Genomic DNA, 24429 nt, shown 5'->3' on the forward strand with positions numbered 1-24429 from the left:
GCGTATGCCAATGAAACCTTAATATTGTTCACCCCACTGGCCTTCATGCTGATGCAGTGTTCAAATTTTATTCTAACATTTGTCAATGCATCCATGATGATGATAAATAAATGTGTCAATACAAAATGGTATGCATCTTTACTCAAATTAGTTTACACATTTACTGGTCTTACAGAATGTGCATAGAAACAATGTCTAAATGATTTTACTTATTGTAAATAAGGCATCCTTTTTATTTTTAATACATTTGCAAAAATGTTTAACCTGTTTCACTTATTAGGGGGTATTGTGTGTAGATTGAGGAAAAACATTAATTTAATCAAATTTTAGAATAAGGCTATAATTTAACAAAATGTGAAAAAGGTCAAGGAATCTGAATACTTTCCAAATGTGCTGTAAACAGTACATTACATAAGACAATGTAAAAAGACATTGTGATTGTAAGATCAAACAGTTCATACATAATTGCATTAGATCAGGGATCATCAACTAGATTCAGCCGCGGCCCAATTTTTTCTTGATCAGATAGCTGGGGGGCCAGATTGACCGCAAGAAGCCTAAACATATGTAATATTTGACTAAAACAACAATTTCAAACTTTGATTACATTTGAGGACATTGCCTTGCTTAGGGTGCAGTCTTTCGGATGGGACGTTAAAACAGGTGTCCTGACTGTGGTCATTCAAAATCTCATGGCACTTATTGTAAGAGTAGGGGTGCCTGGAGAAGTGGGTATAGTTCAAACATTTCATACATAAACGCATTAGATCAGGGATCATCAACTAGATTCAAAATAGCCTATAGCCAAAATCCCACCATAGAAACGTGGAGGAAATTATTTTTTTGCCTTCCCCTGTTCTATTGGTTTAATTTCATTGTCTAGCAGCCAAAGGCATTATCCTAATCATATTAGCAACCCATGATAGTTGTTGCATCTTTAAATCCCCCCTCTTTCCAACGGATATTTCCATCTCTGTCCATGAAACCACTTGCATGTGCGGTGCGAATTTTAGAACGGTATTTTCCCGCAAATTGCATTTTGGAACGTTGACGCTTAGACCTACTGCCGTGTGTACATTTCTGCGACTAATTAAGACAATAGTTTATCAACATGTTAAACTAAACATTCCGATCTGTTCTATCATCCCTATTGATTGATACGCGTTTACCTTCACTACTTTGATAAGTATCAGTGGCTACACTGAAAAATAAGCGGTTATACCTGATTATACCCGCCACTGCAATAGTGGAGTGTTCACCCTGGGCTCATGACTAAATTCCCAACCTAGCCACCTAATCATCCCCCTAATTCCAAAATGACATATATCACTCCTTACCTCTCCAATCAATTATTATTTATATACAATCACATGTCTCTTATGCCTTGGAGTATTTGGGAACATATTTCCTAATTTAAAAATAAATTGGAGGTGATTCTGTTTTTTTTACAGTATTATATCCAAAAATGATATTCCACAAAAGTTGTATTTTTATTTATTTTGCGCTTACACGGCGGGACAAATAAAACGACCCACGGGGCAAATTCGGTTCGTGGGCCGCCAGTTGGGAAACCCTGCATTAGATAGTACTCCGGTCGTGCACAATAATAAAAACATTACAGTTGATACGCTGAAATTAATATCAATCTTCAAAGTGGGTTGTACTTTGTCAAATCCCTTGTCTCAATTGGTTGATTTATCGCCCACGACTTACCCATTGGTCGAATGTTGGGTTTGGTGTCTGCGGAAGGAAGAACTGTCAACTAGTTTGCTGCCATGCAGATATTTTGGAGAGCTGCTAAGGATGTCTAAAAGAACAAAAGAATAGTAAATCCCGAAGAATTGGCGCAAAATGAAATCTAATGTCATACAACGTATTAAGGTTTGTATTATCTTTTTGTCCTTAGACTTTCTATAAGGATAAAGAATACCAAGTCGTTGGGTGCGGCCTGTTGTAACATACTACAGTAGCTAGCTAACGTCATTATCTTACCTGAAGCGGTGGGGAACCACGGCTGTCAAAAACATGTTACGAGGCAGACGTGGCGCAGCAATTGTCTGTCGGTTTACATCAAATTTCCCCATATGTATGCGTTTTGTTCATAGTTTAAGTTAATGACCTGAGAATACCGCAAATCTCAAATGAATTGTTTGCGGAAGGCCGTACAAGCTAACGATCGTGCCCACAACAAACAAATATAGCTAACATTAGCTACTAGCTATTTAAGTAAAAACGTTTTCAGAACAATCATCAAGGGTTAGCCGGGGGGCCTTCACCTGGTCGTTAAATACTATCGATCTGGGGGTCCCAGGCTAAACATGGTCATGAACAGCAGCTAGCTGTATTTATTGCAATCCATGAAAATGGTGATGGAATAAGTCGCTAGTGCAAGGTTAAACGAACCCAGTTCGGTCCTGGGTAACTTACCACGTTTTGTTTTTTTGCCTGAGCACAACAGAGTTGATTCAAATAATCAAAGCTCGATGATTTCATTATTTCAATCGACTGTGTAGTACTTGGGCAAATACCAAAACGTGCACCCCTTTGGGTCCTAAGGACCGAGTTTGGGATACGCTGCACTAGCGAGAGTGCAAGGTTCACTTGTTGTTTTGAAAGCCACTTATCTAGCTTGCCTCCAACTAACTTCCTACCTACTAACTTGCAAACAAATAGAAATACTCAAATGTATGACTATCACGTGGCTAGTCAGTACGAAACTATTTGTCATTATGGTTGCTTCACTGATTGTGCTGTTATCAAACATCCAATTTTCTCTTGCAACATGTCTGAGCATGCCTTGAAAGATTCAAAGAATGAATCCTCTTTTGCTGTCTGCGTGAGATGACTTGCTGTCTGTATGACACTGCTTAAGCATACTGGGTCAACATGATGAGCCTCACCGACACAAGGAAATAACATTGTCACGTGATGTCCTAGGTTGAAAAAGTAGATTTCCAGATAGTGTGCCTGACAGGACCTAGATAGTATTCTATTTTTGTCATAACTGTTGCTCATAATCTGCTACCATGGCATGTTTCGTATCACTTTCCTCAGATCTGATTCATCAACTTACTGTAGTATTAGGTCGTACGATCACTCTGAACCTTCAGGAAAAGCTGTTGCTTCATCAGACAAGCCTGATTCACAGTTCTGGTTTCATACAACCGGACTAACACACACACACACACACACACACACACACACACACACACACACACACAGGAGTGTTTATGAACGGCAGTGCTTATGTCCTGTGCACCCCCCCTTCTACACAGCATGATCTAAGGTGGATTAGGTAGGGATTTGCTTGTGTGTGTTCACAACTACTGACCTATTTTTCTGCATAACAACTGGACTACTACCACACCATGCTTGTGCGTTGAGCCTTACTCACACACAGGTAGCTAAGAGGTTTCACTCTTGCCCCACTCAACATGACCTGCCTGAGAAACTGGGCCCCATTCAATCAATACTTGGAAGTGTCCAAGTTAAACAATACTCTTCAAGTATTGTTGGAGAGCAAGCTTACGCCTGAACCACAAGGGCTGCAGACTAGGCTATGTCTGGACATTTTTAAGGGGCGTTTCATCTGATTTCAAACACTTCTTGAACAAAACTTTTTATACATATTTGCCCATGGTAGAAGAGGTCAGAAAGTAACTTTTTGGTTCTGAATGCCAAAACATTTAGGAGAACAAAGTTGAACTATTTTGCACACACCACCCTATCATGAGACATCCATGTCTTCAACACTGGAAAATATAAACGGTTGAGTTTGATTATCATTTAAAAGCTTACAAACCGGGTTGTCAAACTATTTTGTAATTTATAGAGTTTAAAAATATATAAAATATGTTTACCTTTTTTAAAGGGTCAATCTGCAATGGCTACATTTTTGAATGATATGAATGATGTATTCATTGATTTATGAAAATAACTTCTTATGAATGTCTCATGAACCCAAAATATAAGTCTGTTTTACTCCAATGCTTGTAAACAAAGTAAATGTAAACAAACACTGTATACCATAAAAACATGGTTAAAACTAATAATTTTGTTATCATGGATGGTCAGTCCTTGCATCCATAGCTCTGTCTATGAATCTGAATGGTTAGATTTCTCCAGCCCAATCCCTCAGCTTTTTACCTTAACAGTGGTGAGGACACTTTTGTAATTGTTTCAACTGCTAATTGCCGCGTTCACATCAATTATCTAAAAGCGTTAAACTCACATTCTTTTCATTTTTGAATATGTTGTAACTTAGACTCAGCTGAGTCCCCAGCAACTGGATGTTCTGGTTTTCAGGGGAATGAAAGGGAGCCTATGACTCTACTTCCACTTTTGGATTTTAACTCTTTACACTCGTATACGGGTTGAAAATGGTAGATTTAGGCATTAGTAAGCACCTAAATTGGAACGTAGTGGCTGTACAGCAACGTGCTGTACATGATATCAACGTTCTGGCTCTGCACTTCACAGTGCATTATGAGGTTTGACTGACAGCCGTTAGGAACTTGAGCACCGCGTGACAAGAAGTTGCCTCCATCCCTCCTAGTAATTGGGCAACTTTTGCAAATGTTTTGTTTTGAGTGAGGGAAATGCTGGAAATTAAGCTGACTTGATGTATTTTGAAAGATCAGATGTTGAGGATTATAATAATTAACGCTTTGATCTCATACAAGTAAGCCAACCACACGAGAGTCGAAATGTACACTAAACATTTCCAAATCAAAAAACTCATGTCATACACAGTGTCAACATTTGTGATCTCTGTTTTGATGTACAGTTACAAGATTACGTTTTCATACCCTGGGGTTGTTCTGAACAGAATGAGCATGTTTGTTTATTGTGAAGAAAATGAGCTGCGGCATATGCTCATGAATGCACTCATGACTCCTTTCTATGAGAAGAAAAAAAAGAAAGTTGAATTGCCTTGTGAAAGCTTAACACTGTAAGCTTGTATTTTATAACGTAGCTAGTCATGTTGGCAATAAAACAAGCTTTCAAATCATGCCCACCTTCTCTGGATTGTGATTTATAATTGGCTGTTTTTGTATTGAGTAAAGAACGACAGTAATTGTGTGATGGCGGGGAAGCAGGGTTGTGTTCCAGACTAAACAAATACAAGTGTCCTTGCTATAGTTCTTTAACAGCTAGGAGAGTTTTTTTTTTTTTAAGGGGAAAAAGTACCTTATAGTTGAAGACTCTTCTTTGAGTCATAAAAGTGCATTCAAATTGCTTAGGAACTGTGCACTTTGAAGAGGTGTGTGGCCAGTTGGAGACATGTTAGTCCTCTCACTTAAACTCTGTTTTAGTCTTATGTTGCAGCTACTTCACTTTTTCCAGGAATGGTCCTATCATGTTACAGAATGTATCCAGAGTATTTTTAGATTTTGTTATCAACAAATGCGGAAAAGTACAGTAAATGTAAAATGCACATAAAATCAACAGTGTAATGTTTGGATTCAGTCTTGTCAGGTGAACTGTCGTGTACTCACCTTTGGTCTAATAATTTCACTATTATCTCAACGGTTCCCTTCCAATTGCTACAATGGTTATGTATTTCATATTTCTAATGTAAGAAAGATTTTAATTTATCCTTATCAATGTAGGCCAATTCCCATGAGTGTAAATGGTAGGAATTTACTGGATTGGTTGAACAGTGTAGAATAATAACTTATTGAAATCATAAATATAAATTAATAGACATTTCTATTAAGTTGACATTCTATGGTTGATGGACCGGCAGCCACCTTTGTGGTAGTAATTGGAAGTAAAAATTATAATTAAAATTATATTTAAATGATGTACCAGTTAAATTGCAATATTCTGAAGGAATATGTCCACAACATGAATTATATTTCTATGATTGAAATGACACTCACCTAGGGCTGTTGCTGTGACTGTATTACTGCCACACCGGCGGCCTTGAGTCATGAAGGCAGTCAAATTCCACATGACCGCTTAATCACGTTAATTAGGCTCTCTCCAATCTCTGATGCTGCTGATGGTCATTAGTAGCCTACTAAACTTGCTAACTACCTGGTACTCAGCACTCGATTGTCCCTCTAATCACTCTGACATCAATGCAAATGTAATCGAAAATCAAATTAAACACTTCATGAGAGCCCATGAGCTTATGTTGCACAACATTTCTATAGGCTATGCAATTGGTGAGAACAGAGTGATGGCCTCTATTAAAAAGAGGAGAATCAGCTTTCTATAGGCTAGGCCTACTATATTTATTTTTCAACTTTCCTAATATTAAGCAAGTTGCTTATATTTACAACAGGAGTATAGCCTACCTCGTCCTCTATTCGTTATTTAAGTGCATAGATTACATATTTTTTCCCCGATGCCCCTGTTTCGATACAGGTGCATGATAACGGTCCATTCTAAATTAAAACAAATGTCACACATATATAAACTCAGGGGAAAAAAAGAAACACCCCTTCTTTAGGACCGTGTCTTTCAAAGATAATTCGTAAAAATCCAAATAACTTTACAGATCTTCATTGTAAAGGGTTTAAACACTATTTCCCATGCTTGTTCAATGAACCATGAACAATAAATTGCAATGTCCATACTGTGAGACGCCTAAGACAGCGCTACAGGGAGACAGGACGGACAGCTGATCATCCTTGCAGTGGCAGACCACGTGTAACAGCACCTGCACAGGAACAGGATGGCAACAACAAATGCCCGAGTTACACCAGGAACGCACAATCCCTCCATCAGTGCTCAGACTGTCCACAATAGACTGAGAGAGGCTGGACTGAGGGCTTGTAGGCCTGTTGTAAGGCAGGTCCTCACCAGACATCACCGGCAACAATGTCGCCTATGGGCACAAACCCAACATCGCTGGACCAGACAGGACTGGAAAAAAGTGCTCTTCAATGACGAATCGCGGTTTTGTCTCACCAGGGGTGATGGTCGGATTTGCGTTTATCGTCGAAGGAATGAGCGTTACACCGAGGCCTGTTCTCTGGAGCGGGATCGACTTGCAGGTGGAGGGTCCGTCATGGTCTGGGGCGGTGTGTCACATCGGACTGAGCTTGTTGTCATTGCAGGCAATCTCAATGCTGTGCATTACAGGGAAGACGACCTCCTCCGTCATGTGGTACCCTTCCTGCATACTCATCTTGACATGACCCTCCAGCATGACAATGCCACCAGCCATACTGCTCATTCTGTGCGTGATTTCCTGCAGGGCAGGAATGTCAGTGTTCTGCCATGGCCAGCGAGAGCCCAGATCTCAATCCCATTGAGCACGTCTGGGACCTGTTGGATCGGAGGGTGAGGGCTAGGGCCATTCCCTCCAGAAATGTCCGGGAACTTGCAGGTGCCTTGGTGGAAGAGTGGGGTAACATCTCACAGCAAGAACTGGCAAATCTGGTGCAGTCCGTGAGGAGATGCACTGCAGTACTTAATGCAGCTGGTGGCCACCCCAGATACTGACTGTTACTTTTGAGTTTGACCCCACCTTTGTTCAGGGACACATTATTCCATTTCTGTTAGTCACATTTATTTATTTATTTTATTTAACCTTTATTTAACCTGGTAGGCTAGTTGAGAACAAGTTCTCATTTGCAACTGCGATCTGGCCAAGATAAAGCAAAGCAGTTCGACACATACAACAACACAGAGTTACACATGGAATAAACAAACACAATCAATAATACAGTAGAAAATCTATATACAGCATGTGCAAGTGAGGTAGGATAAGAGAGGTAAGGCAATAAATAGGCCATGTTGGCGAAGTAATTACAATATAGCAATTAAAGTCTGGAATGGTAGATGTGCAGAATATGAATGTGCAAGTAGAGATACTAGGGTGCCAAGGAGCAAGATAAATAAATACAGTATGGGGATGAGGTAGATTGGATGGGCTATTTACAGATGAGCTATGTACAGGTGCAGTGATCTGTGAGCTGCTCTGACAGCTGGTGATTAAAGCTAGTGAGGGACGTAAGAGTCCCCAGCTTCAGAGATTTTGCAATTCGTTCCAGTCATTGGCAGCAGAGAACTGGAAGGAGAGGCAGCCTAAGGCAGAATTGGCTTTGGGGGTGACCAGTAAGATATACCTGCTGGAGCGCGTGCTGCTATGGTGACCAGTGAGCTGAGATAAGTTGGGGCTTTACCTAGCAGAGACTTGTAGATGACCTGGAGCCAGTGTGTTTGGAGACGAGTATGAAGCGAGGGCCAGCCAACGAGGGCATACAGGTCACAGTGGTGGGTAGTATATGGGGCTTTGGTGACCAAACGGATTGCACTGTGATAGACTGCATCCAATTTGTTGAGTAAGGTATTGGAGGCTATTTTGTAAATGACATCGCCAAAGTCAAGGATCTGTAGGATGGTCAGTTTTACGAGGGTATGTTGGCAGCATGAGTGAAGGATGTTTTGTCGCGAAGTAGGAAGCCGATTCTAAATTTAATTTTGGATTGGAGATGTTTAATGTGAGTCTGGAAGGAGAGTTTACAGTCTAACCAGACACCTAGGTATTTGTAGTTGTCCACATATTCTAAGTCAGAACCGTCCAGAGTAGTGATGCTGGACGGGTGGGCAGGTGCGGGCAGCATTCGGTTGAAGAGCATGCATTTAGTTTTTACTAGCGTTTAAGAGCATTTGGAGACCACAGAAGGAGAGTTGTATGGCATTGAAGCTCATCTGGAGTTTAGTTAACACAGCATCCAAAGAAGGGCCAGAGGTATACAGGATGCTGTCGTCTGCATAGAGGTGGAGCAGAGAATCACCAGCAGCGAGAGTGACATCAGTAATACAGTGGGGCAAAAAAGTATTTAGTCAACCACCAATTGTGCAAGTTCTCCCACTTAAAAAGATGAGGGTGGTAATTTCCATCAAATCAAATTTTATTTGTCACATACACATGGTTAGCAGATGTTAATGCGAGTGTAGCGAAATGCTTGTGCTTCTAGTTCCGACAATGCAGTAATAACCAACAAGTAATCTAACTAACAATTCCAAAACTACTGTCTTATACACAGTGTAAGGGGATAAAGAATATGTACATAAAGATATATGAATGAGTGATGGTACAGAGCAGCATAGGCAAGATACAGTAGATGGTATTGAGTACAGTATATACATATGAGATGAGTATGTAAACAAAGTGGCATAGTTAAAGTGGCTAGTGATACATGTATTACATAAGGATGCAGTATATAGAGTACAGTATATACGTATGCTTATGAGATGAATAATGTAGGGTATGTAACATTATATTAGGTAGCATTGTTTAAAGTGGCTAGTGATATATTTTACATCATTTCCCATCAATTCCCATTATTAAAGTGGATGGAGTTGTGTCAGTGTGTTGGCAGCAGCCACTCAAAGTTAGTGTTGGCTGTTTAACAGTCTGATGGCCTTGAGATGAGCTGTTTTTCAGTCTCTCGGTCCCAGCTTTGATGCACCTGTACTGACCTTGCCTTCTGGATGATAGCGGGGTGAACAGGCAGTGGCTCGGGTGGTTGTTGTCCTTGATGATCTTTATGGCCTTCCTGTAACATCGGGTGGTGTAGGTGTCCTGGAGGGCAGGTAGTTTGCCCCCGGTGATGCGTTGTGCAGACCTCACTACCCTCTGGAGAGCCTTACGGTTGTGGGCGGAGCAGTTGCCGTACCAGGCGGTGATATAGCCCGACAGGATGCTCTCGATTGTGCATCTGTAGAATTTTGAGTGCTTTTGGTGACAAGCCTAATTTCTTCAGCCTCCTGAGAACGCCACAGGATGTTTTTGTGCTGATCAAGGTCAGACAGGTCTGGAGTGAACCAAGGGCTATATCTATTCCTGGTTCTACATTTTTTTTGAATGGAGCATGCTTATTTAAGATGGTGAGGAAGGCACTTTTAAAGAATAACCAGGGATCCTCTACTGACAGTATGAGGTCAATGTCATTCCAGGATACCCTGGCCAGGTCGATTAGAAAGGCCTGTTCGCTGAAGTGTTTTAGGGAGCATTTGACAGTGATGAGGGGTGGTCGTTTGACCGAAGACCCATTACGGATGCAGGCAATGAAGCAGTGATCGCTGAGATCTTGGTTGAAAACAGCAGAGGTGTATTTGGAGGGCGGGTTAGTTCGGATGATATCTGTGAGGGTGCCTGTGTTTACAGATTTGGGGTTGTACCTGGTACGTTAATTGATCATTTGTGTGAGATTGAGGGCATCAAGCTTAGATTGTAGGATCGCTGGGGTGTTAAGCATGTCCCAATTTAGGTCACCAAGCAGCACAAGCTCAGAGGATGGGGGGGCAATCAATTCACATATGGTGTCCAGGGCACAGCTGGGGTCAGAGGGTGGTCTATAGCAACCTGCAATCGTGAGAGACTTGTTTCTGGAAAGGTGCATTTTTAGAAGTAAAAGCTCAAGTGGTCTCCCTAAGCCAGGATTCAGACACGGCTAAGACGTCCGGGTTGGCAGAATGTGCTAAAGCGGTGAATAAAGCACACTTAGGGAGGAGGCTTCTAATGTTAACATGCATGAAACCACATGTCTGTGGAACTTGTTCAGTTTATGTCTGTTGTTGAGTCTTGTTATGTTCATACAAATATTTACACATGTTAAGTTTGTTGAAAATAAACGCAGTTGACAGCGAGAGGACGTTTATTATTTAGTGTATGTAAAGATAAGATGAAATCAAGAATAGTCTGATGGGTGACAATATAAGCCTATCACTTGTGAATTATGTATTGTTGCTTGTGAATGATCCCCAGAAAAATAAACAAATACTTTTTTTTAGCAAATTTTTCAAAACAAAGTCTCACACTTCATGTGGCCTTGTCCATAGGCCTATATATTTTGATACGGTTTGTATCAACTAAAGTGGCCAAATAACTTCTTAAGCACATTAATCCGCTTTACAAGTGGTGTAGGGCCTAACTGGCATACATAAGCAGCGTGTGAGTTTGAAGTTTGGGGAAGAGCATTTTCACCATAAAAATGCACCTTTATAATACAAGCAATGCATGCATAATTGCATTTGTGGTCACTTTTGATGATGGTGTTTTCCTGGTAATGGAACATTTGTGCATATAGCCTACTACCATTTGTGCATTGCTGTGCTTATAATGTGAAGAAATAAACTATTAGGCTATCAATATTTTAGGCTAAACGTTCTGATCTGTTGCGTCAGCCAAATTGCTTTAAAAAAAATGTTTTTTTTAGCTAGTGGTTGTATTAATTTGGACTCTATCGCATCCCACAACTATCCCAGACTATGTTTGTAATATTTATTTCTCGCATAGAATGGAGTAGGTCAACCTTTGTACTATGGGGGATTGTAGAGTGACATGGGCTAATGCTTTTGCTGTTTGTTAGCCTTACAATGTATTAAAAATCAAAACATATAGCCCAATGATTGTATCACAACTAAAGTTACATTACTAATACTAAATCAAGCACATACCTGTTCAGTACCTGTTTCTTTGTGAACCGCTCAACACAGAATACCTGCATGTGCGCACTCCCTCAAATCATTTGGAGAAAATATCCTTTATTTTATTCAGCTTTGTTCAATTTGGCATAGCCAGCTCAGGGCCTAACATAAGGACAACTCAGAGTATGCTATTCTGTTCTTCTGAAATATAGACTACATTTTCTTCACATGTTCCTTTAGACCTGTCTAAAATAAATAATGCATTTATTGTGATGGTGTAGACTAGATTACATGGATTTATTAGACTTTAAAATGTAGATGTTCCAAAGGTCTGCATCAGTGGAAGCCAGGAGATTATGTGTTTATGTTAGTTAAGACCGTTAGTTATTTGCTTGACAATCACCGGCTGATGAAATTTCGTGACGCCACAGCCCTACACCTACCCTGTATTCAAGAGTATGCTGTGTCTCAACTGATGGCTGGCATAAAACAAGCACCTCAGAATATGTAAAATAGGGTCAAATTTAGGCTTGGGCAATACCTTGGTATAAATGGTATATTTGAATATCGTTTTTTGAAAATCACCACCTCGTGGGGGTCTGTGTTTAACTCATAGTTAGTTATAAGCAGTGACTTAAGTATAATTATGAGAAATCCAAAATGTTTCAAATAAATTAAATCCAACTCAGGGCTCCAGCTATGCATTTGGTTTGTTAACTTGCTAGCTAAGTGGCTATATGTCTAGATCAAGCTTCTTGGTGACAGCAGACATTCTAGGCTGAGTACCAGTTTCTTTAGCTAATATTGCACTCCTTGTCATTGCCAAAGAGACTGGCCTTTCTGCCATCTTCAAATATTAACATTCTATCATTAATTAGCTCGAGGAGGACAGAGGAGTTGATTCTGATTCGATAACCCTCACAGCTATCCTCCATTCACAACAATTATCCAAATATTTGGAATCTATACTTTTTTTTCTCTCAACAGAACACGTTTGTAACCAATTGCTAAGCAAACATTTTGTTTTTTTGTCCAGACGATACCAGTCTGTCAAAAGTTGCTATCTCATGTCTAAGTTCTCAAACTAAATACATATTGCAAATCCAACCACAAAACAACTGCTTTGATTTTAAGCCTCAAAATACAACAACTTGCCTAGCTGTTTTTGACTTTGTTATAATTTCTAATTCTATTTTTCAGGCTGTATGTGTTGTCCTGGAAAATGTTTATGTAATTTCCAACAACCAATGAGCAACTCTGTCGTAAATTCAGCTGCATATTGAACGTTGAGATTGCCTAAAGGCCAGTGTTTGGCAATGACATGGAGTGGAATGTTAGCTAAGAAGACTGGTAAACAGACATTCAATCCGCTCCTGGATCAAGATCCCTGTTGCCTAAATTATTTTGTGCGTCCAAGAAAACCATACATATTATTTTAGAAATAGCGCCCCTTGTGTGCACTTCCGGTAATACCATATAGTACCGAAATGGTATGACAATCGGGATACCACCCAACTCTAGTCAAACTACAACATAATGTGAAAATGAAAACATTTGGATTTTACCTTCTTTTTTTTTTTACAATTTAAATTAAAGGATAAAACATTTTTAATAATAAAATAGTTTGACAACCCTGCTTGTAAGCTTTTAAATTATATCACACTCAACTGTATATCTTTTCCAGTCCTGGGATGTTTCATGGCAGGGTGGTGTATGCAAAATGGGTCACCTGAGCACCTCTATCACCTAAAATGTTTTTGCATTGAAGTCCAAAAAGTCTCTTTCTGACCATTTTTACCATAAGCAAATAAGTATGAAAGTTTAATTCAAATCAAAAAGTGGTTGAAATCAAATGGAATGACCCATTACTAACGTCATGCAATTCTTTTAACAATGTTGGCAACTAGTTAGGCTTTTTCAATCCGTTACTCAGGGTCCCTCAGCTATTGCACACATTTGTTCATTTTTGTAGCAGCACACCTAATTCAACCAAGCAAAGGCATTTGAGGATTAATTGACTAGTAGAATCTGCGTTAGTGCTAGAAGAGAAATGTGTTATGTCTGGCGTTTTTCCCAGAGTAATTGATTTTGAAACACTGAGTTATTTGGCTTTCTGCTGTGATAATCAGTAAACTCATCTTATGATACCATTTGGTCTGTTTCAGTGCTGGTTGTCATACTGAGCCGCAGCTGTAGTCATGGATGCCAAAGCCAACGACAGCACCTTCCCTAGTTTTGGAGACTTAGATGATTTCCTCACCAAGCATGACTCCAATTTTGTGTGGCTACTTGTGGGTAAGTGTTGGGGAAATTTTCTAGACTAAGAGTGAGGGTGGAAAAACACCTGAGTTAGAGAGAGGGCTGGCTGCAGTGAATCGCACCCATTTCTCAAATTAGAGTTGATGAAGCCTCATTTAACACTATCATAACAATATGAGACATCGTTTAAACCTTCTGAGTCAGTGGTAACCAGGGGTGTAATTCCATTGTTAATGGTAACCCGTCTTTCACTTGAGTCATGGCAGGACGTGGACCAGCTATTGTGTCACTGTTGTGACAACCTTAATGAAGTCGTTACGAGAGTACCAAACATTTCCTCCCGAACTAAGGATGGTGGGACATCAGTGACGCTGCTCTGTTTTCTCTTCCAGCCACCATTCTGTCCTGTGGATGGATAATCTACCTGACCTACTACAACTCCCGTAACATTGGCCTCATCTTAACCCTCATCATCAACAGACTCTACAAGAATGGCTACATTCACATTGGTGAGTGTAAATAATGTAATGAAACAAGCTTGCAGATGCGTGAATTATGAACCTTGCCCGAGACTTGCAGACTCAGACTTGGCTACCAGGTGCCTTATTTATGGAATTCAGTGTGAAGAATCTAATGTTTGCATGTCTGAAATTCAGTGTGAATCTGTGACCTACTTGCATCAGTTTTAGCATCACTGTCTGACTGTCCTCTCTCTCCACAGGCTCCTTCTCCTTCTCAGTGCTGTCGGGGAAGGTCATGTTCAGAGATGTGTACTTCATCAACGAAGACATGTCCATCAGGTGCTTACTTTTACAGTGTTATGTATTCTGCTCTCTGTACAATACATGCTTATATTCTAATACTATTTTTATTCTACCGTCAATGTATTTTGTGTTACAGAATACAAGATGGTTTCCTTATATTCCGCTGGTGGAAAATGTATAACCCTAAGCAGAAACAGCACGGTCAGTGGATTGTTCAAGATACATTGTTTTGATATGGGAAACAAGTCCATAGGTGTAGGAGTGGTGGGAGGCCGCAATAACTAAAATGGCTTGTACTCTTCTTGACCATCGTATCAAAGTTACAGATCTTGTTCTTCTCTTCTCCAGACCCCAAGGCTGAGACCAGGCTCTACGTGACCGTGAATGGATTTGAGTTCCACGTTTACAACCGCACAGACCTCTACGCACGGCTACAGGAGACCTTCGGGTTGGACCCCACCCTCATACCTCCCAAAAAAGACGAGGAGAGAGGAAGAGAGGAACGAGAAAAGAGCCTGGACAGTGTTAACATCAAAGCAGAGACTCCTGACCCGTCGTCATCTTGGAGATCCCTCATCCCCGTCATCAAAGTCAACATCAGCACAGTAAGTTTCCCGTTAGCTTAGCTACATCTGAGACATCACACACGCTCGTCAATAGTTAGGTTATCTGAAAGTGCACTTATGTTTAATTCTCATTATTGTATCGTGTGCATTTCTCCAGGGTCGCTTAGCATTTGGGAACCACCACCTCCCACAGACGATATGTGTGAATTTTGAGGATGCCTTCCTGACCTACGCCACCAAACCCCCCTCCAGCCACCTGGACCAATACATGCACATCGTCAAGGGCTCTCTGGAGAATGTCCGCGTCATGCTCGTACCCAGCCCACGCTACTTGGGCATGCAGAACGACGAGTAAGTTGACCTTTGACCCTAAACCCCATTACATAGGCCCGCTGAACGATAAGTGAGCTGACCATCGACCCTAAAACCTAGCCTAATACAACCTCTGTTGTCCTCCATAGGCCGCCCAGACTGATGGGAGAAGGATTTGTGGTCATGCAGTCTAATGACGTGGACATCTACTATTACCAGGATGAACCAGGTACGACCATATTGTGTAGAATTCTGGTCTGTTTGCCAGGATCGAAGAGTCCTGAATAGTGTTTTTTTAAGTCATTAGTAATTCATATTCTTGTGTGTATATTGTCAGGCCTGGTCCCAGAGGAGCAGGAGAGTGGGGATCCAGAGCTGTGTGGAGAGGGCACCAAACTGCAAGATCTGCCTCCCTGCTGGGGTCTGGACATAGTCTGTGGAAAAGGAACTGACTTCAACTATGGACCCTGGGCAGACAGGCAGAGGTACACACACAAACTAACTATACTACTACATAAAACACAATTGGCTGTTCACCAGACTCAACAGCATTCCCTCCTGTGTGCAGAGACCATAGGAATATAATTACTAATATTTCTATTTCTGTATGCAGGGACTGCCTGTGGAAGTTCTTCCTCCCGGCAGACTACCAGTCCTTGGGTGTTACGGAGGTGGCTCAGCCTGGCAAACCCAGACAGATCCTAGCCTTTGAGCTGCGCATGAACATCATCGCAGATGCCACAATAGACCTGCTCTTCACCAAAAACAGGGTACTAGGAGACCAGGCTTCTCACTCTCTCTCCTCTCTCATTTTTTTGAAAGCCCTTTGTATTAGATAATGCCAGATCTAAATAGCTCTAAACTATTATAATCCATTCCACAATGGGATCATGTGTTTCTCACATTATGCGCTCTGTTGATTTTTTTGCTCTTAGGAAACCAATGCTGTCCACGTGAATGTCGGAGCAGGCTCTTATCTGGAAGTGAATATCCCCATGACTGTGGGGGAGTCTGGTGAGTGGGACACTGAGAGAAACAACTGAGGTTAGAAGAAATTGTGTGTCTTTAGTAGGGGTGTGCCAACCTGACCATATTCGTAATCGTATCCATAATTAACAGTTGATATTAGGATCGGATGATATTCGTGATCTGAAAACACAGAAGTGTTTAAATATGCCTAGACAGATGTAGTCAAAATACCAATCTCCCTGCAAAATAAACTGCAGATTAGGAGCAGTGTGTGTGTCTGACCTCAACTTGCAGAAGGCAGTTTGCTGTCACTCAGTCATATTTTCTCCCTACCCTCGGCCTCCTTGTTAGATACTATGCTGCACATTGATAGCTTGAGCAAATGTCCTACCCATAGGAGGCTAACAGAAGGCAGCATAAATAAATGATCAAACCGAAACATGCAAGTAGAAGTGGTCGGGTGAAATACAGCTTCGCTCTATTCGGCAGCGTAGCCTAGTGGTTAGAGTGTTGGACTAGTAACCGGAAGGTTGCGAGTTCAAACCCCCGAGCTGACAAGGTACAAATCTGTCGTTCTGCCCCTGAACAGGCAGTTAACCCACTGTTCCCAGGCCGTCATTGAAAATAAGAATGTGTTCTTAACTGACTTGCCTGGTTAAATAAAGGTCAAATTTAAAAAAATAAATAAATAAAATCAGAGCAGCAGGATCAACGTAGAGCCCTTCTCTTTACAGACAGGAAAACTAGCCAGTTGAGTTATTTAGACCACGTAGCACCTTGTATTTGATTGAAAGATGCGCGCTGGCACCCGAAAATGACTTACTTTCCGATCACGGATAATAACAAAAAAATACTTGGATCATAATCGTATCAGGACAATTGCCCATATCCGTTACAATTCTTGTTTTATCCGACTACTCGGCACACCACTAGTCATTAGGTCTATGGTTACAGGGTAAGACAGAGGAGGGATGCCGTGAATGCATGCATTAATCCTGACTCATTAATCAATATTACCATCAATAAAGTTCAAACTTGGACTGTCTGTGAGCATTCGTTCTCTTCTCTCTCTCCCCAGGCTACTCTCCCACAATCAAAGGTCAGCTGCTCCATGTTGACACCACCACCAGCATGCAGTACAGGACCCTACTGGAGGCTGAGATGCTGGCTGTAAGTACTGTACAATAGGAATCTGTAGGGGTCCTATTCTACCACAAGCCATAGCCTGAATTAACAATACAAGTTTTGTACTGCAACAGAGTGATTTTTGGGATTCAAATTCATACCATGTATCATTTCACTATTTGATTTAGAATTTTCGGACCCCTTTGGGTATAAAAAATGATATACAAAAATGTGGCCTTTACTACTATATCCCATAGAATAACACATTCATACATGTCAAAAAAGGCAGTAAAAAAATAAATCAGACACAGCCCATCCAAAAAACTATTACCTTTACATGTCCCCTCAGTTCCATGTGATTGCCAGCTATCCCTGTGTATGGAACATGCCCCAGTCCTGGAACTGTGAGATAGAGGTGTACAAGGCCACCTATCACTTCATTTACGCCCAGAAGAACTTCTTCACAGGTAAGACCACCCTTTCCTCTGTCTATAGACAAATGTATTCTACACATAGTCGTGGCCAAAAGTTTTGAGAATGACGCAAATATTAATTTTCACAATGTCTGCTGCCTCAGTTTGTATGATAGCAATTTGCATATACTCCAGAATGTTATGAAGAGTGATCAGATGAAGAAGAAGTCCCTCTTTGCCATGCAAATGAACTGAATCCCCCAAAAAACATTTCCACTGCATTTCCGCCCTGCCACAAAAGGACCAGCTGACATCATGTCAGTGACTCTCTCGTTAACACTGGTGTGAGTGTTGACGAGGACAAGGCTGGAGATCACTCTGTCATGCTGATTGAGTTTGAGTAACAGTCTGGAAGCTTCAGAAGAAGGGTGGTGCTTGGAATCATTGTTCTTTCTCTGTCAACCATGGTTGCCTGCAAGGAAACACGTGCTGTCATCATTGCTTTGCACAAAAAGGGCTTGACAGGCAATGATATTGCTGCCAGTAAGATTGCACCTAAATCAAACATTTATCGGATCATCAAGAACTTCAAGGAGAGCGGTTCAATTGTTGTGAAGAAGGCTACAGGGCACCAAAGAAAGTCAAGGAAGCGCCAGGACCGTCTCCTAAAGTTGATTCAGCTGCGGGATCGGGGCACCACCAGTACAGAGCTTGCTCATGAATGGCAGCAGGCAGGTGTGAGTGCATCTGTACGCACAGTTAGAGGAAGACTTTTGGAGGATGGCCTGGTGTCATGAAGGGCAGCAAAGAAGCCACTTTTCTCTAGGAAAAATATCAGGGACAGACCGATATTCTGCAAAAGGTACAGGGATTGGACTGCTGAGGACTGGGGTAAAGTCATTTTCTCTGATGAATCCCATTTCCGATTGTTTGGGGCATCCGGAAAAAACCTGTCCGGAGAAGACAAGGTGAGAGCTACCATCAGTCCTGTGTCATGCCAACAGTAAAGCATCCTGAGACCATTCATGTGTGGTGTTGCTTCTCAGTGGGCTCACTCACAATTTTGCCTAAACACAGCCATGAATAAAGAATGGTACCAACACATGCTCCGAGAGCAACTTCTCCCAACCATCCAGGAACAGTTTGGTGACGAACAATTCATTTTCCAGCATGATGGAGCACCTTGCCATAATGCAAAAGTGATAACTAAGTGTCTCGGGGAACAAAACATCAATATTTTGGGTCCATGGCCAGGAAGCTCACCAGACCTTAATCCCATTGAGAACTTGTGGTCAATCCTGAAGAGGCGGGTGGACAAACAAAAACACACAAATTCTGAAAAACTCCAAGCATTGATTATGCAAGAATGGGCTGCCATGTGGCCCAGAAGTTAATTGACAGCATGCCAGGGCGGATTACAGAGGTCTTGAAAAAGAAGGGCCAACAATGCAAATATTGACTCTTTGCATCAACTTCATGTAATTGTCAATAAAAGCCTTTGACACTTATGAAATGCTTGTAATTATACTTCAGTATTCCATAGTAACATCTGACAAAAATATCTAAAGACACTGAAGCAGCAAACTTTGAAAGTTATTATTTGTGTCATTCTCAACTTTTGGCCACGACTGAACAGTACCAGTCAAAAGTTTGGACACACCTACTAATTCCAGGTTTTTTCATTATTTTTACTATTTTTTTACATTGTAGAATAATAGTGAAGACATCAAAACTATGAAATAACACATATGGAATCATATAGTAACAAAACAATGTTAAACAAATCTAAATATATTTTAGAATTTAGAACTGAAACATCACATTTACATAAGTATTCAGACCCTTTACTCCGTACTTTGTTGAAGCACCTTGGCAGCGATAACAGCCTTGAGTCTTCTTGGGTATGACGCTAAAAGCTTGGCACACCTGTAGTTGGGGAGTGGAAGCTATACTGTTACACTGGCAATACTAAAGTGCCTATAAGAACATCCAATAGTCAAAGGTATATGAAATATAAATCATATAAAGAGAAATTGTCCTATAATTCCTATAATAACTACAACCTAAAACATTTTACCTGGGAATATTGAAGACTCCTGTTAAAAGGAACCCCCAGCTTTCATATGTTCTCATGTTCTGAGCAAGGAACTTAAACGTTAGCTTTTTTACATGGCACATATTACACTTTTACTTTCTTCTCCAACACTTTGTTTTTGCATTATTTAAACCAAATTGAACAGGTTTCATTTTATTTGATGCTAAATTGATTTTATTGATGTATAATAGTAAGTTAAAATAAGTGTTCATTCAGTATTGTTGTAATTGTCATTATTACAAATACGTTTATTTTTTAAAATCTAAATCGGCCGATTTAATCGGTATCGGCTTTTTTTTTTTGGTCCTCCAATAATCGCTATCGGCATCGGCGTTGAAAAATCATAATCGGTCGACCTCTACATCAGATGGCTTTTAGCACCTGAAGGATATGTGCATTTTACTGAGAAGTGGCTTCCGTCTGGCCACTAGCATAATGGCCTGATTTGGTGAAGGACTGCAAAGAAAGGAGAACCTTACAGAGGAACTCTAGAGCTTTGTCAGTGACCATCGGGTTCTTGGTCACCTCCCTGACCAAGGACCTTCTCCCCGATTGCTCAGTTTGGCCGGGCGGTTCCAAACTTCTTCCATTTAAGAATGATGGAGGCCACGGTGTTTTTGGGGACCTTCAATGTGGTAGGATTGTTTTTAGTAACCTTCCTCAGATCTGTGCCTCGACACAATCCTGTCTTGGAGCTCTACGGATAATTTCTTCAACCTTATTGCGTGGTTTTTGCTCTGACATGCACTGCCAACTGTGGGACCTTATATAGACAGGTGTGTGCCTTTCCGAATCATGTCCAATCAATTGCATTTATCACAGGTGGACTCCCAAGTTGTGGAAACATCTTAAGGATGATCAATGAAAACAGGATGCACCTGAGCTCAATTTCGAGTCTCATAGCAAAGGGTCTAAATACTTATGTAAATAAGGTATTTATTTTTTTCCCCTTAATTTTCTAGAACTTCTAAACCTGTTTTCGCGTTGTCATTATGGGGTATTTTGTGTAGATTGAGGATTTTTTATTTATTTAATACATTTTAGAATAAGTCCGTAATGTAACAAAATGTGGAAAAAGGCATTCTGAATACTTTCTGAATGCACTGTACAGATCTGCCCTAAAAGGAATAATCCACTCAAAACCACCAATTCCTTGTGATTTACATTTGATAAATAACACAACTGAGAACAATATACAGTGGGGCAAAAAAGTATTTAGTCAGCCACTAATTGTGCAAGTTCTCCTACTTAAAAAGATGAGAGAGGCCTGTAATTTTCATCATAGGTACACTTACACTATGACAGACGAAATGAGAAGAAAAAAATCCAGAAAATCACATTGTAGGATTTTTAATGAATTTATTTGCAAATTATGGTGGAAAATAAGTATTTGGTCAATAACAAAAGTTTATCTCAATACTTTGTTATATACCCTTTGTTGGCAATGACAGAGGTCAAGTGTTTTCTGTAAGTCTTCACAAGGTTTTCACACACTGTTGCTGGTATTTTGGCCCATTCCTCCATGCAGATCTCCTCTAGAGCAGTGACGCTTTGGGGCCGTTGCTGGGCAACACAGACTTTCAACTCCCTCCAAAGATTTTCTATGGGGTTGAGATCTGGAGACGGGCTAGGCCACTCCAGGACCTTGAAATGCTTCTTACGAAGCCACTCCTTCGTTGCCCGGGTGGTGTGTTTGGGATCATTGTCATGCTGAAAGACCCAGCCACGTTTCATCTTCAATGCCCTTGCTGATGGAAGGAGGTTTTCACTCAAAATCTCACGATACATGGCCCCATTCATTCTTTCCTTTACACCACATATGTCAGAGTCAAGGCCCGCAGGCCACATCCGGCCCGGTCCCTGGGATGATCTTGATTTATTATTAGAACAGCCCGCAGAAAGCATGAGCCCGTCTTTTACACGCACCAATACTACATTTCCCACAATGCAGGTAGGTATAGGCTGCTTCATTTCAATATTTATTGGCACAGCAGTTGTCAGCATCACAGTAAAATTAACTTTCAGATACCCATCAAAAATGGCAAAACGGAAGGTGGACACTGAGAACCGGGGTTTCAAACAAGGTGGGAGTCGGAGTATTTGTTCACGGAGGTAGCTGGAAAACCTGTGTGTCTTCTGTGTGGAGAAAGTGTGGCGGTACTGAAAGAGTATAATCTGAGACACATTATGAAACTCACGCGGACAAAAACAAGAATATGGACATGGAACAAAGGCTACAAAAGGCAGAGGAATTAAAACGAGGCCTCAAATCTCGACAGGCTCTGTTCAAAAAAGCCAAATCACAAGGCCAGGCTGCTGTCAAGGCCAGTTTTATTTTGGCAGAAGAGATCGCTAAATCAGCCCGGCCATTTACGGAGGGGGATTTCATCAAAAACTGCATGATTAAAGTTTGTGACGACTTTGCCCAGAAAAAGGCAACTCTTTTTAAATGTGAGTCTGAGCAGAAACACCATTGCCGAGAGAGTAGACCAGTTGTCCATCAATCTAAAAGAGCAGCTTGTGAAAAAGGGAAAAGATTTCATTGCATATTCCTTGGCTGTGGATGAGAGCACCGACATTGCCCAGTTGTCAATTTTCATCCGCGGAGTGGACTCCAGCCTAAGCGTGACAGAGGAGTTTTTGGCTTTACGTCCTATGCATGGCACAACTACGGGGCATGATTTGTATGAAGAGGTGTCAAGATGTGTAAATGAGATGGAGCTGCCTTGGGAAAAACTCGTGGGTTTGACAACCGACGGAGCACCTGCTGTGTGGACACAGGAGCGGACTGGTGGCGAAGATCGGGAAAAGATGCAAGAGGAAAACGCGACAGGTGAGCTGACAGCTTATCATTGTATCATACACCAGGAAGCGTTTCGGTAAAGCCTTGAAAATGGAGCATGTAATGAGCATCATCACGCGCACAGTTAACTTTATCAGAGCCAAAGGTTTGAATCACTTCGCCTGGTGCAGTTCAAGGCATTTCTGTTTAGAAACGGAGCATGGTGATTTGCCTTATCACACAGAGGTGCTTTGGCTAAGCCAGGGAAAGGTGCTTGGAAGATGTTTCGACTGTTTGGAGATTTGTCTGTTCTTGGACAGCAAAGGGAAAGACACAACACAACTCCGAGACGAAATGTTTCTGTGTGAAATGGCTTTTCTGTGTGATTCATCATCTGAATGCAATGAACTTGCAGCTGCAGGGTGGGATCGTGTCATCTCTGATATGTACAGTACAGTGAAGGCATTTAAAACCAAACTGACTCTGTGGGAGACGCAGATGCGGAAAGAAAATTTGAGCCACTTTCCCAGCTGCCAGACCATGAAAGCCTCTTGCGTTCCCGAACAGTTGGCTGATAAAATAGGTATGCTTGTGACTTTGCTGACTTTGAAGCACAAAAATCAGGTTGGAACTGCTGTTTTGCTGGTGAAAGCTCACCACCAAACCTCCAAATGGAGTTGATTGACCTCCAATGCAATGATGCACTGAGGGCAAAATATGCGGCAGTGGGTGCTGCGGAGTTCATTAAAAAGCTCCTCCAGGCTGCTCAATGTGTCTATTTTCACATACCTGTGTGAACAACTGTTTTCTTTGATGAACTTGAACAAAACATCACACAGAAGTGTCTGAACACCTCCACTCAGAGGAAGCTCAGAGCCTACCTAACATTGATGAACTTGTGGAAAAGATGGGACACCACCAAGTATCACCCTCAACCTCAAACAAGTGAACATTACTGTGCAATCACATATTTAGAGTTTTTACTCAGTTCAAGTTTAAAAGTTAAAGTTTAATATTTGTTTATGTTACTTCTCCTTAAACAAAGTGTTGTTTTTGATTAATAGATTTTTGCACTTTATTTTATTGTATTTCAATCCAATTATATTTTTAAAATATTTCAGTTGAGTGGATGATAGAAAATTGCTATTATTGTTTTTTTCTTTGAAGTAAATTTAGCCCACTTTTGCTAAAATAGAAAATATAGGCTACTGATGGTGCCTTGAATACCGGTTTCTTTCATTTAATGTTCATGTTATGGGGATTTTTATATAAAGGAAATTTGTCTTTTGTGTCTGTTGAAAATTAAAGATTACTGACAGAGCCATAAGAAAATATTGCTTTATTTATCTGATCATATTGGAATATATTTGTTAGGTTTTCAGTAGGTTCAATTAGGTTCACTAGACTATATGCGTCATTTAAAAAATTTTCAATGAACATTCGAACAGTCCGGCCCTCGGCTTGTAGCTAAATTTTTTATTTGGCCCTCCGTCCATTTGACTTTGACACCCCTGCACACGGATCAGTTGTCCTGGTCCCTTTGCAGAAAAACAGCCCTAAAGCATGATGTTTCCACCCCCATGCTTCACAGTAGGTATGGTGTTCTTTGGATGCAACTCTGCATTCTTTGTCCTCCAAACACAACGAGTTGAGGTTTTACCAAAAATGTCTATGTTGGTTTCATCTGACCATATGACATTCTCCCAATCTTCTTCTGGATCATCCAAATGCTCTCTAGCAAACTTCAGAC

The 24429-nt window shown here is 41.0% G+C and overlaps 1 protein-coding gene across 1 annotated transcript in view; it reads left to right on the forward strand.

The window, feature by feature from the left end:
* Positions 1-1732: 1732 nt before the first annotated feature.
* LOC118368196 (transmembrane protein KIAA1109 homolog) overlaps positions 1733-24429 on the forward strand; it is an 88096-nt gene continuing 65399 nt past the window's right edge. The window contains 13 exon segments of the mRNA XM_035752066.2: positions 1733-1881; positions 13560-13689; positions 14046-14162; positions 14375-14453; positions 14554-14618; positions 14766-15022; positions 15141-15334; positions 15445-15524; positions 15633-15780; positions 15909-16065; positions 16231-16309; positions 17343-17434; positions 17739-17856. Coding sequence (XP_035607959.2) covers positions 13593-13689; positions 14046-14162; positions 14375-14453; positions 14554-14618; positions 14766-15022; positions 15141-15334; positions 15445-15524; positions 15633-15780; positions 15909-16065; positions 16231-16309; positions 17343-17434; positions 17739-17856 — 1483 coding nt within the window. The 5' untranslated portion in view covers positions 1733-1881; positions 13560-13592.

This window comes from Oncorhynchus keta, chromosome 35 (assembly GCF_023373465.1).
Source record: "Oncorhynchus keta strain PuntledgeMale-10-30-2019 chromosome 35, Oket_V2, whole genome shotgun sequence".
NCBI classification, from domain to species: domain Eukaryota; kingdom Metazoa; phylum Chordata; class Actinopteri; order Salmoniformes; family Salmonidae; genus Oncorhynchus; species Oncorhynchus keta.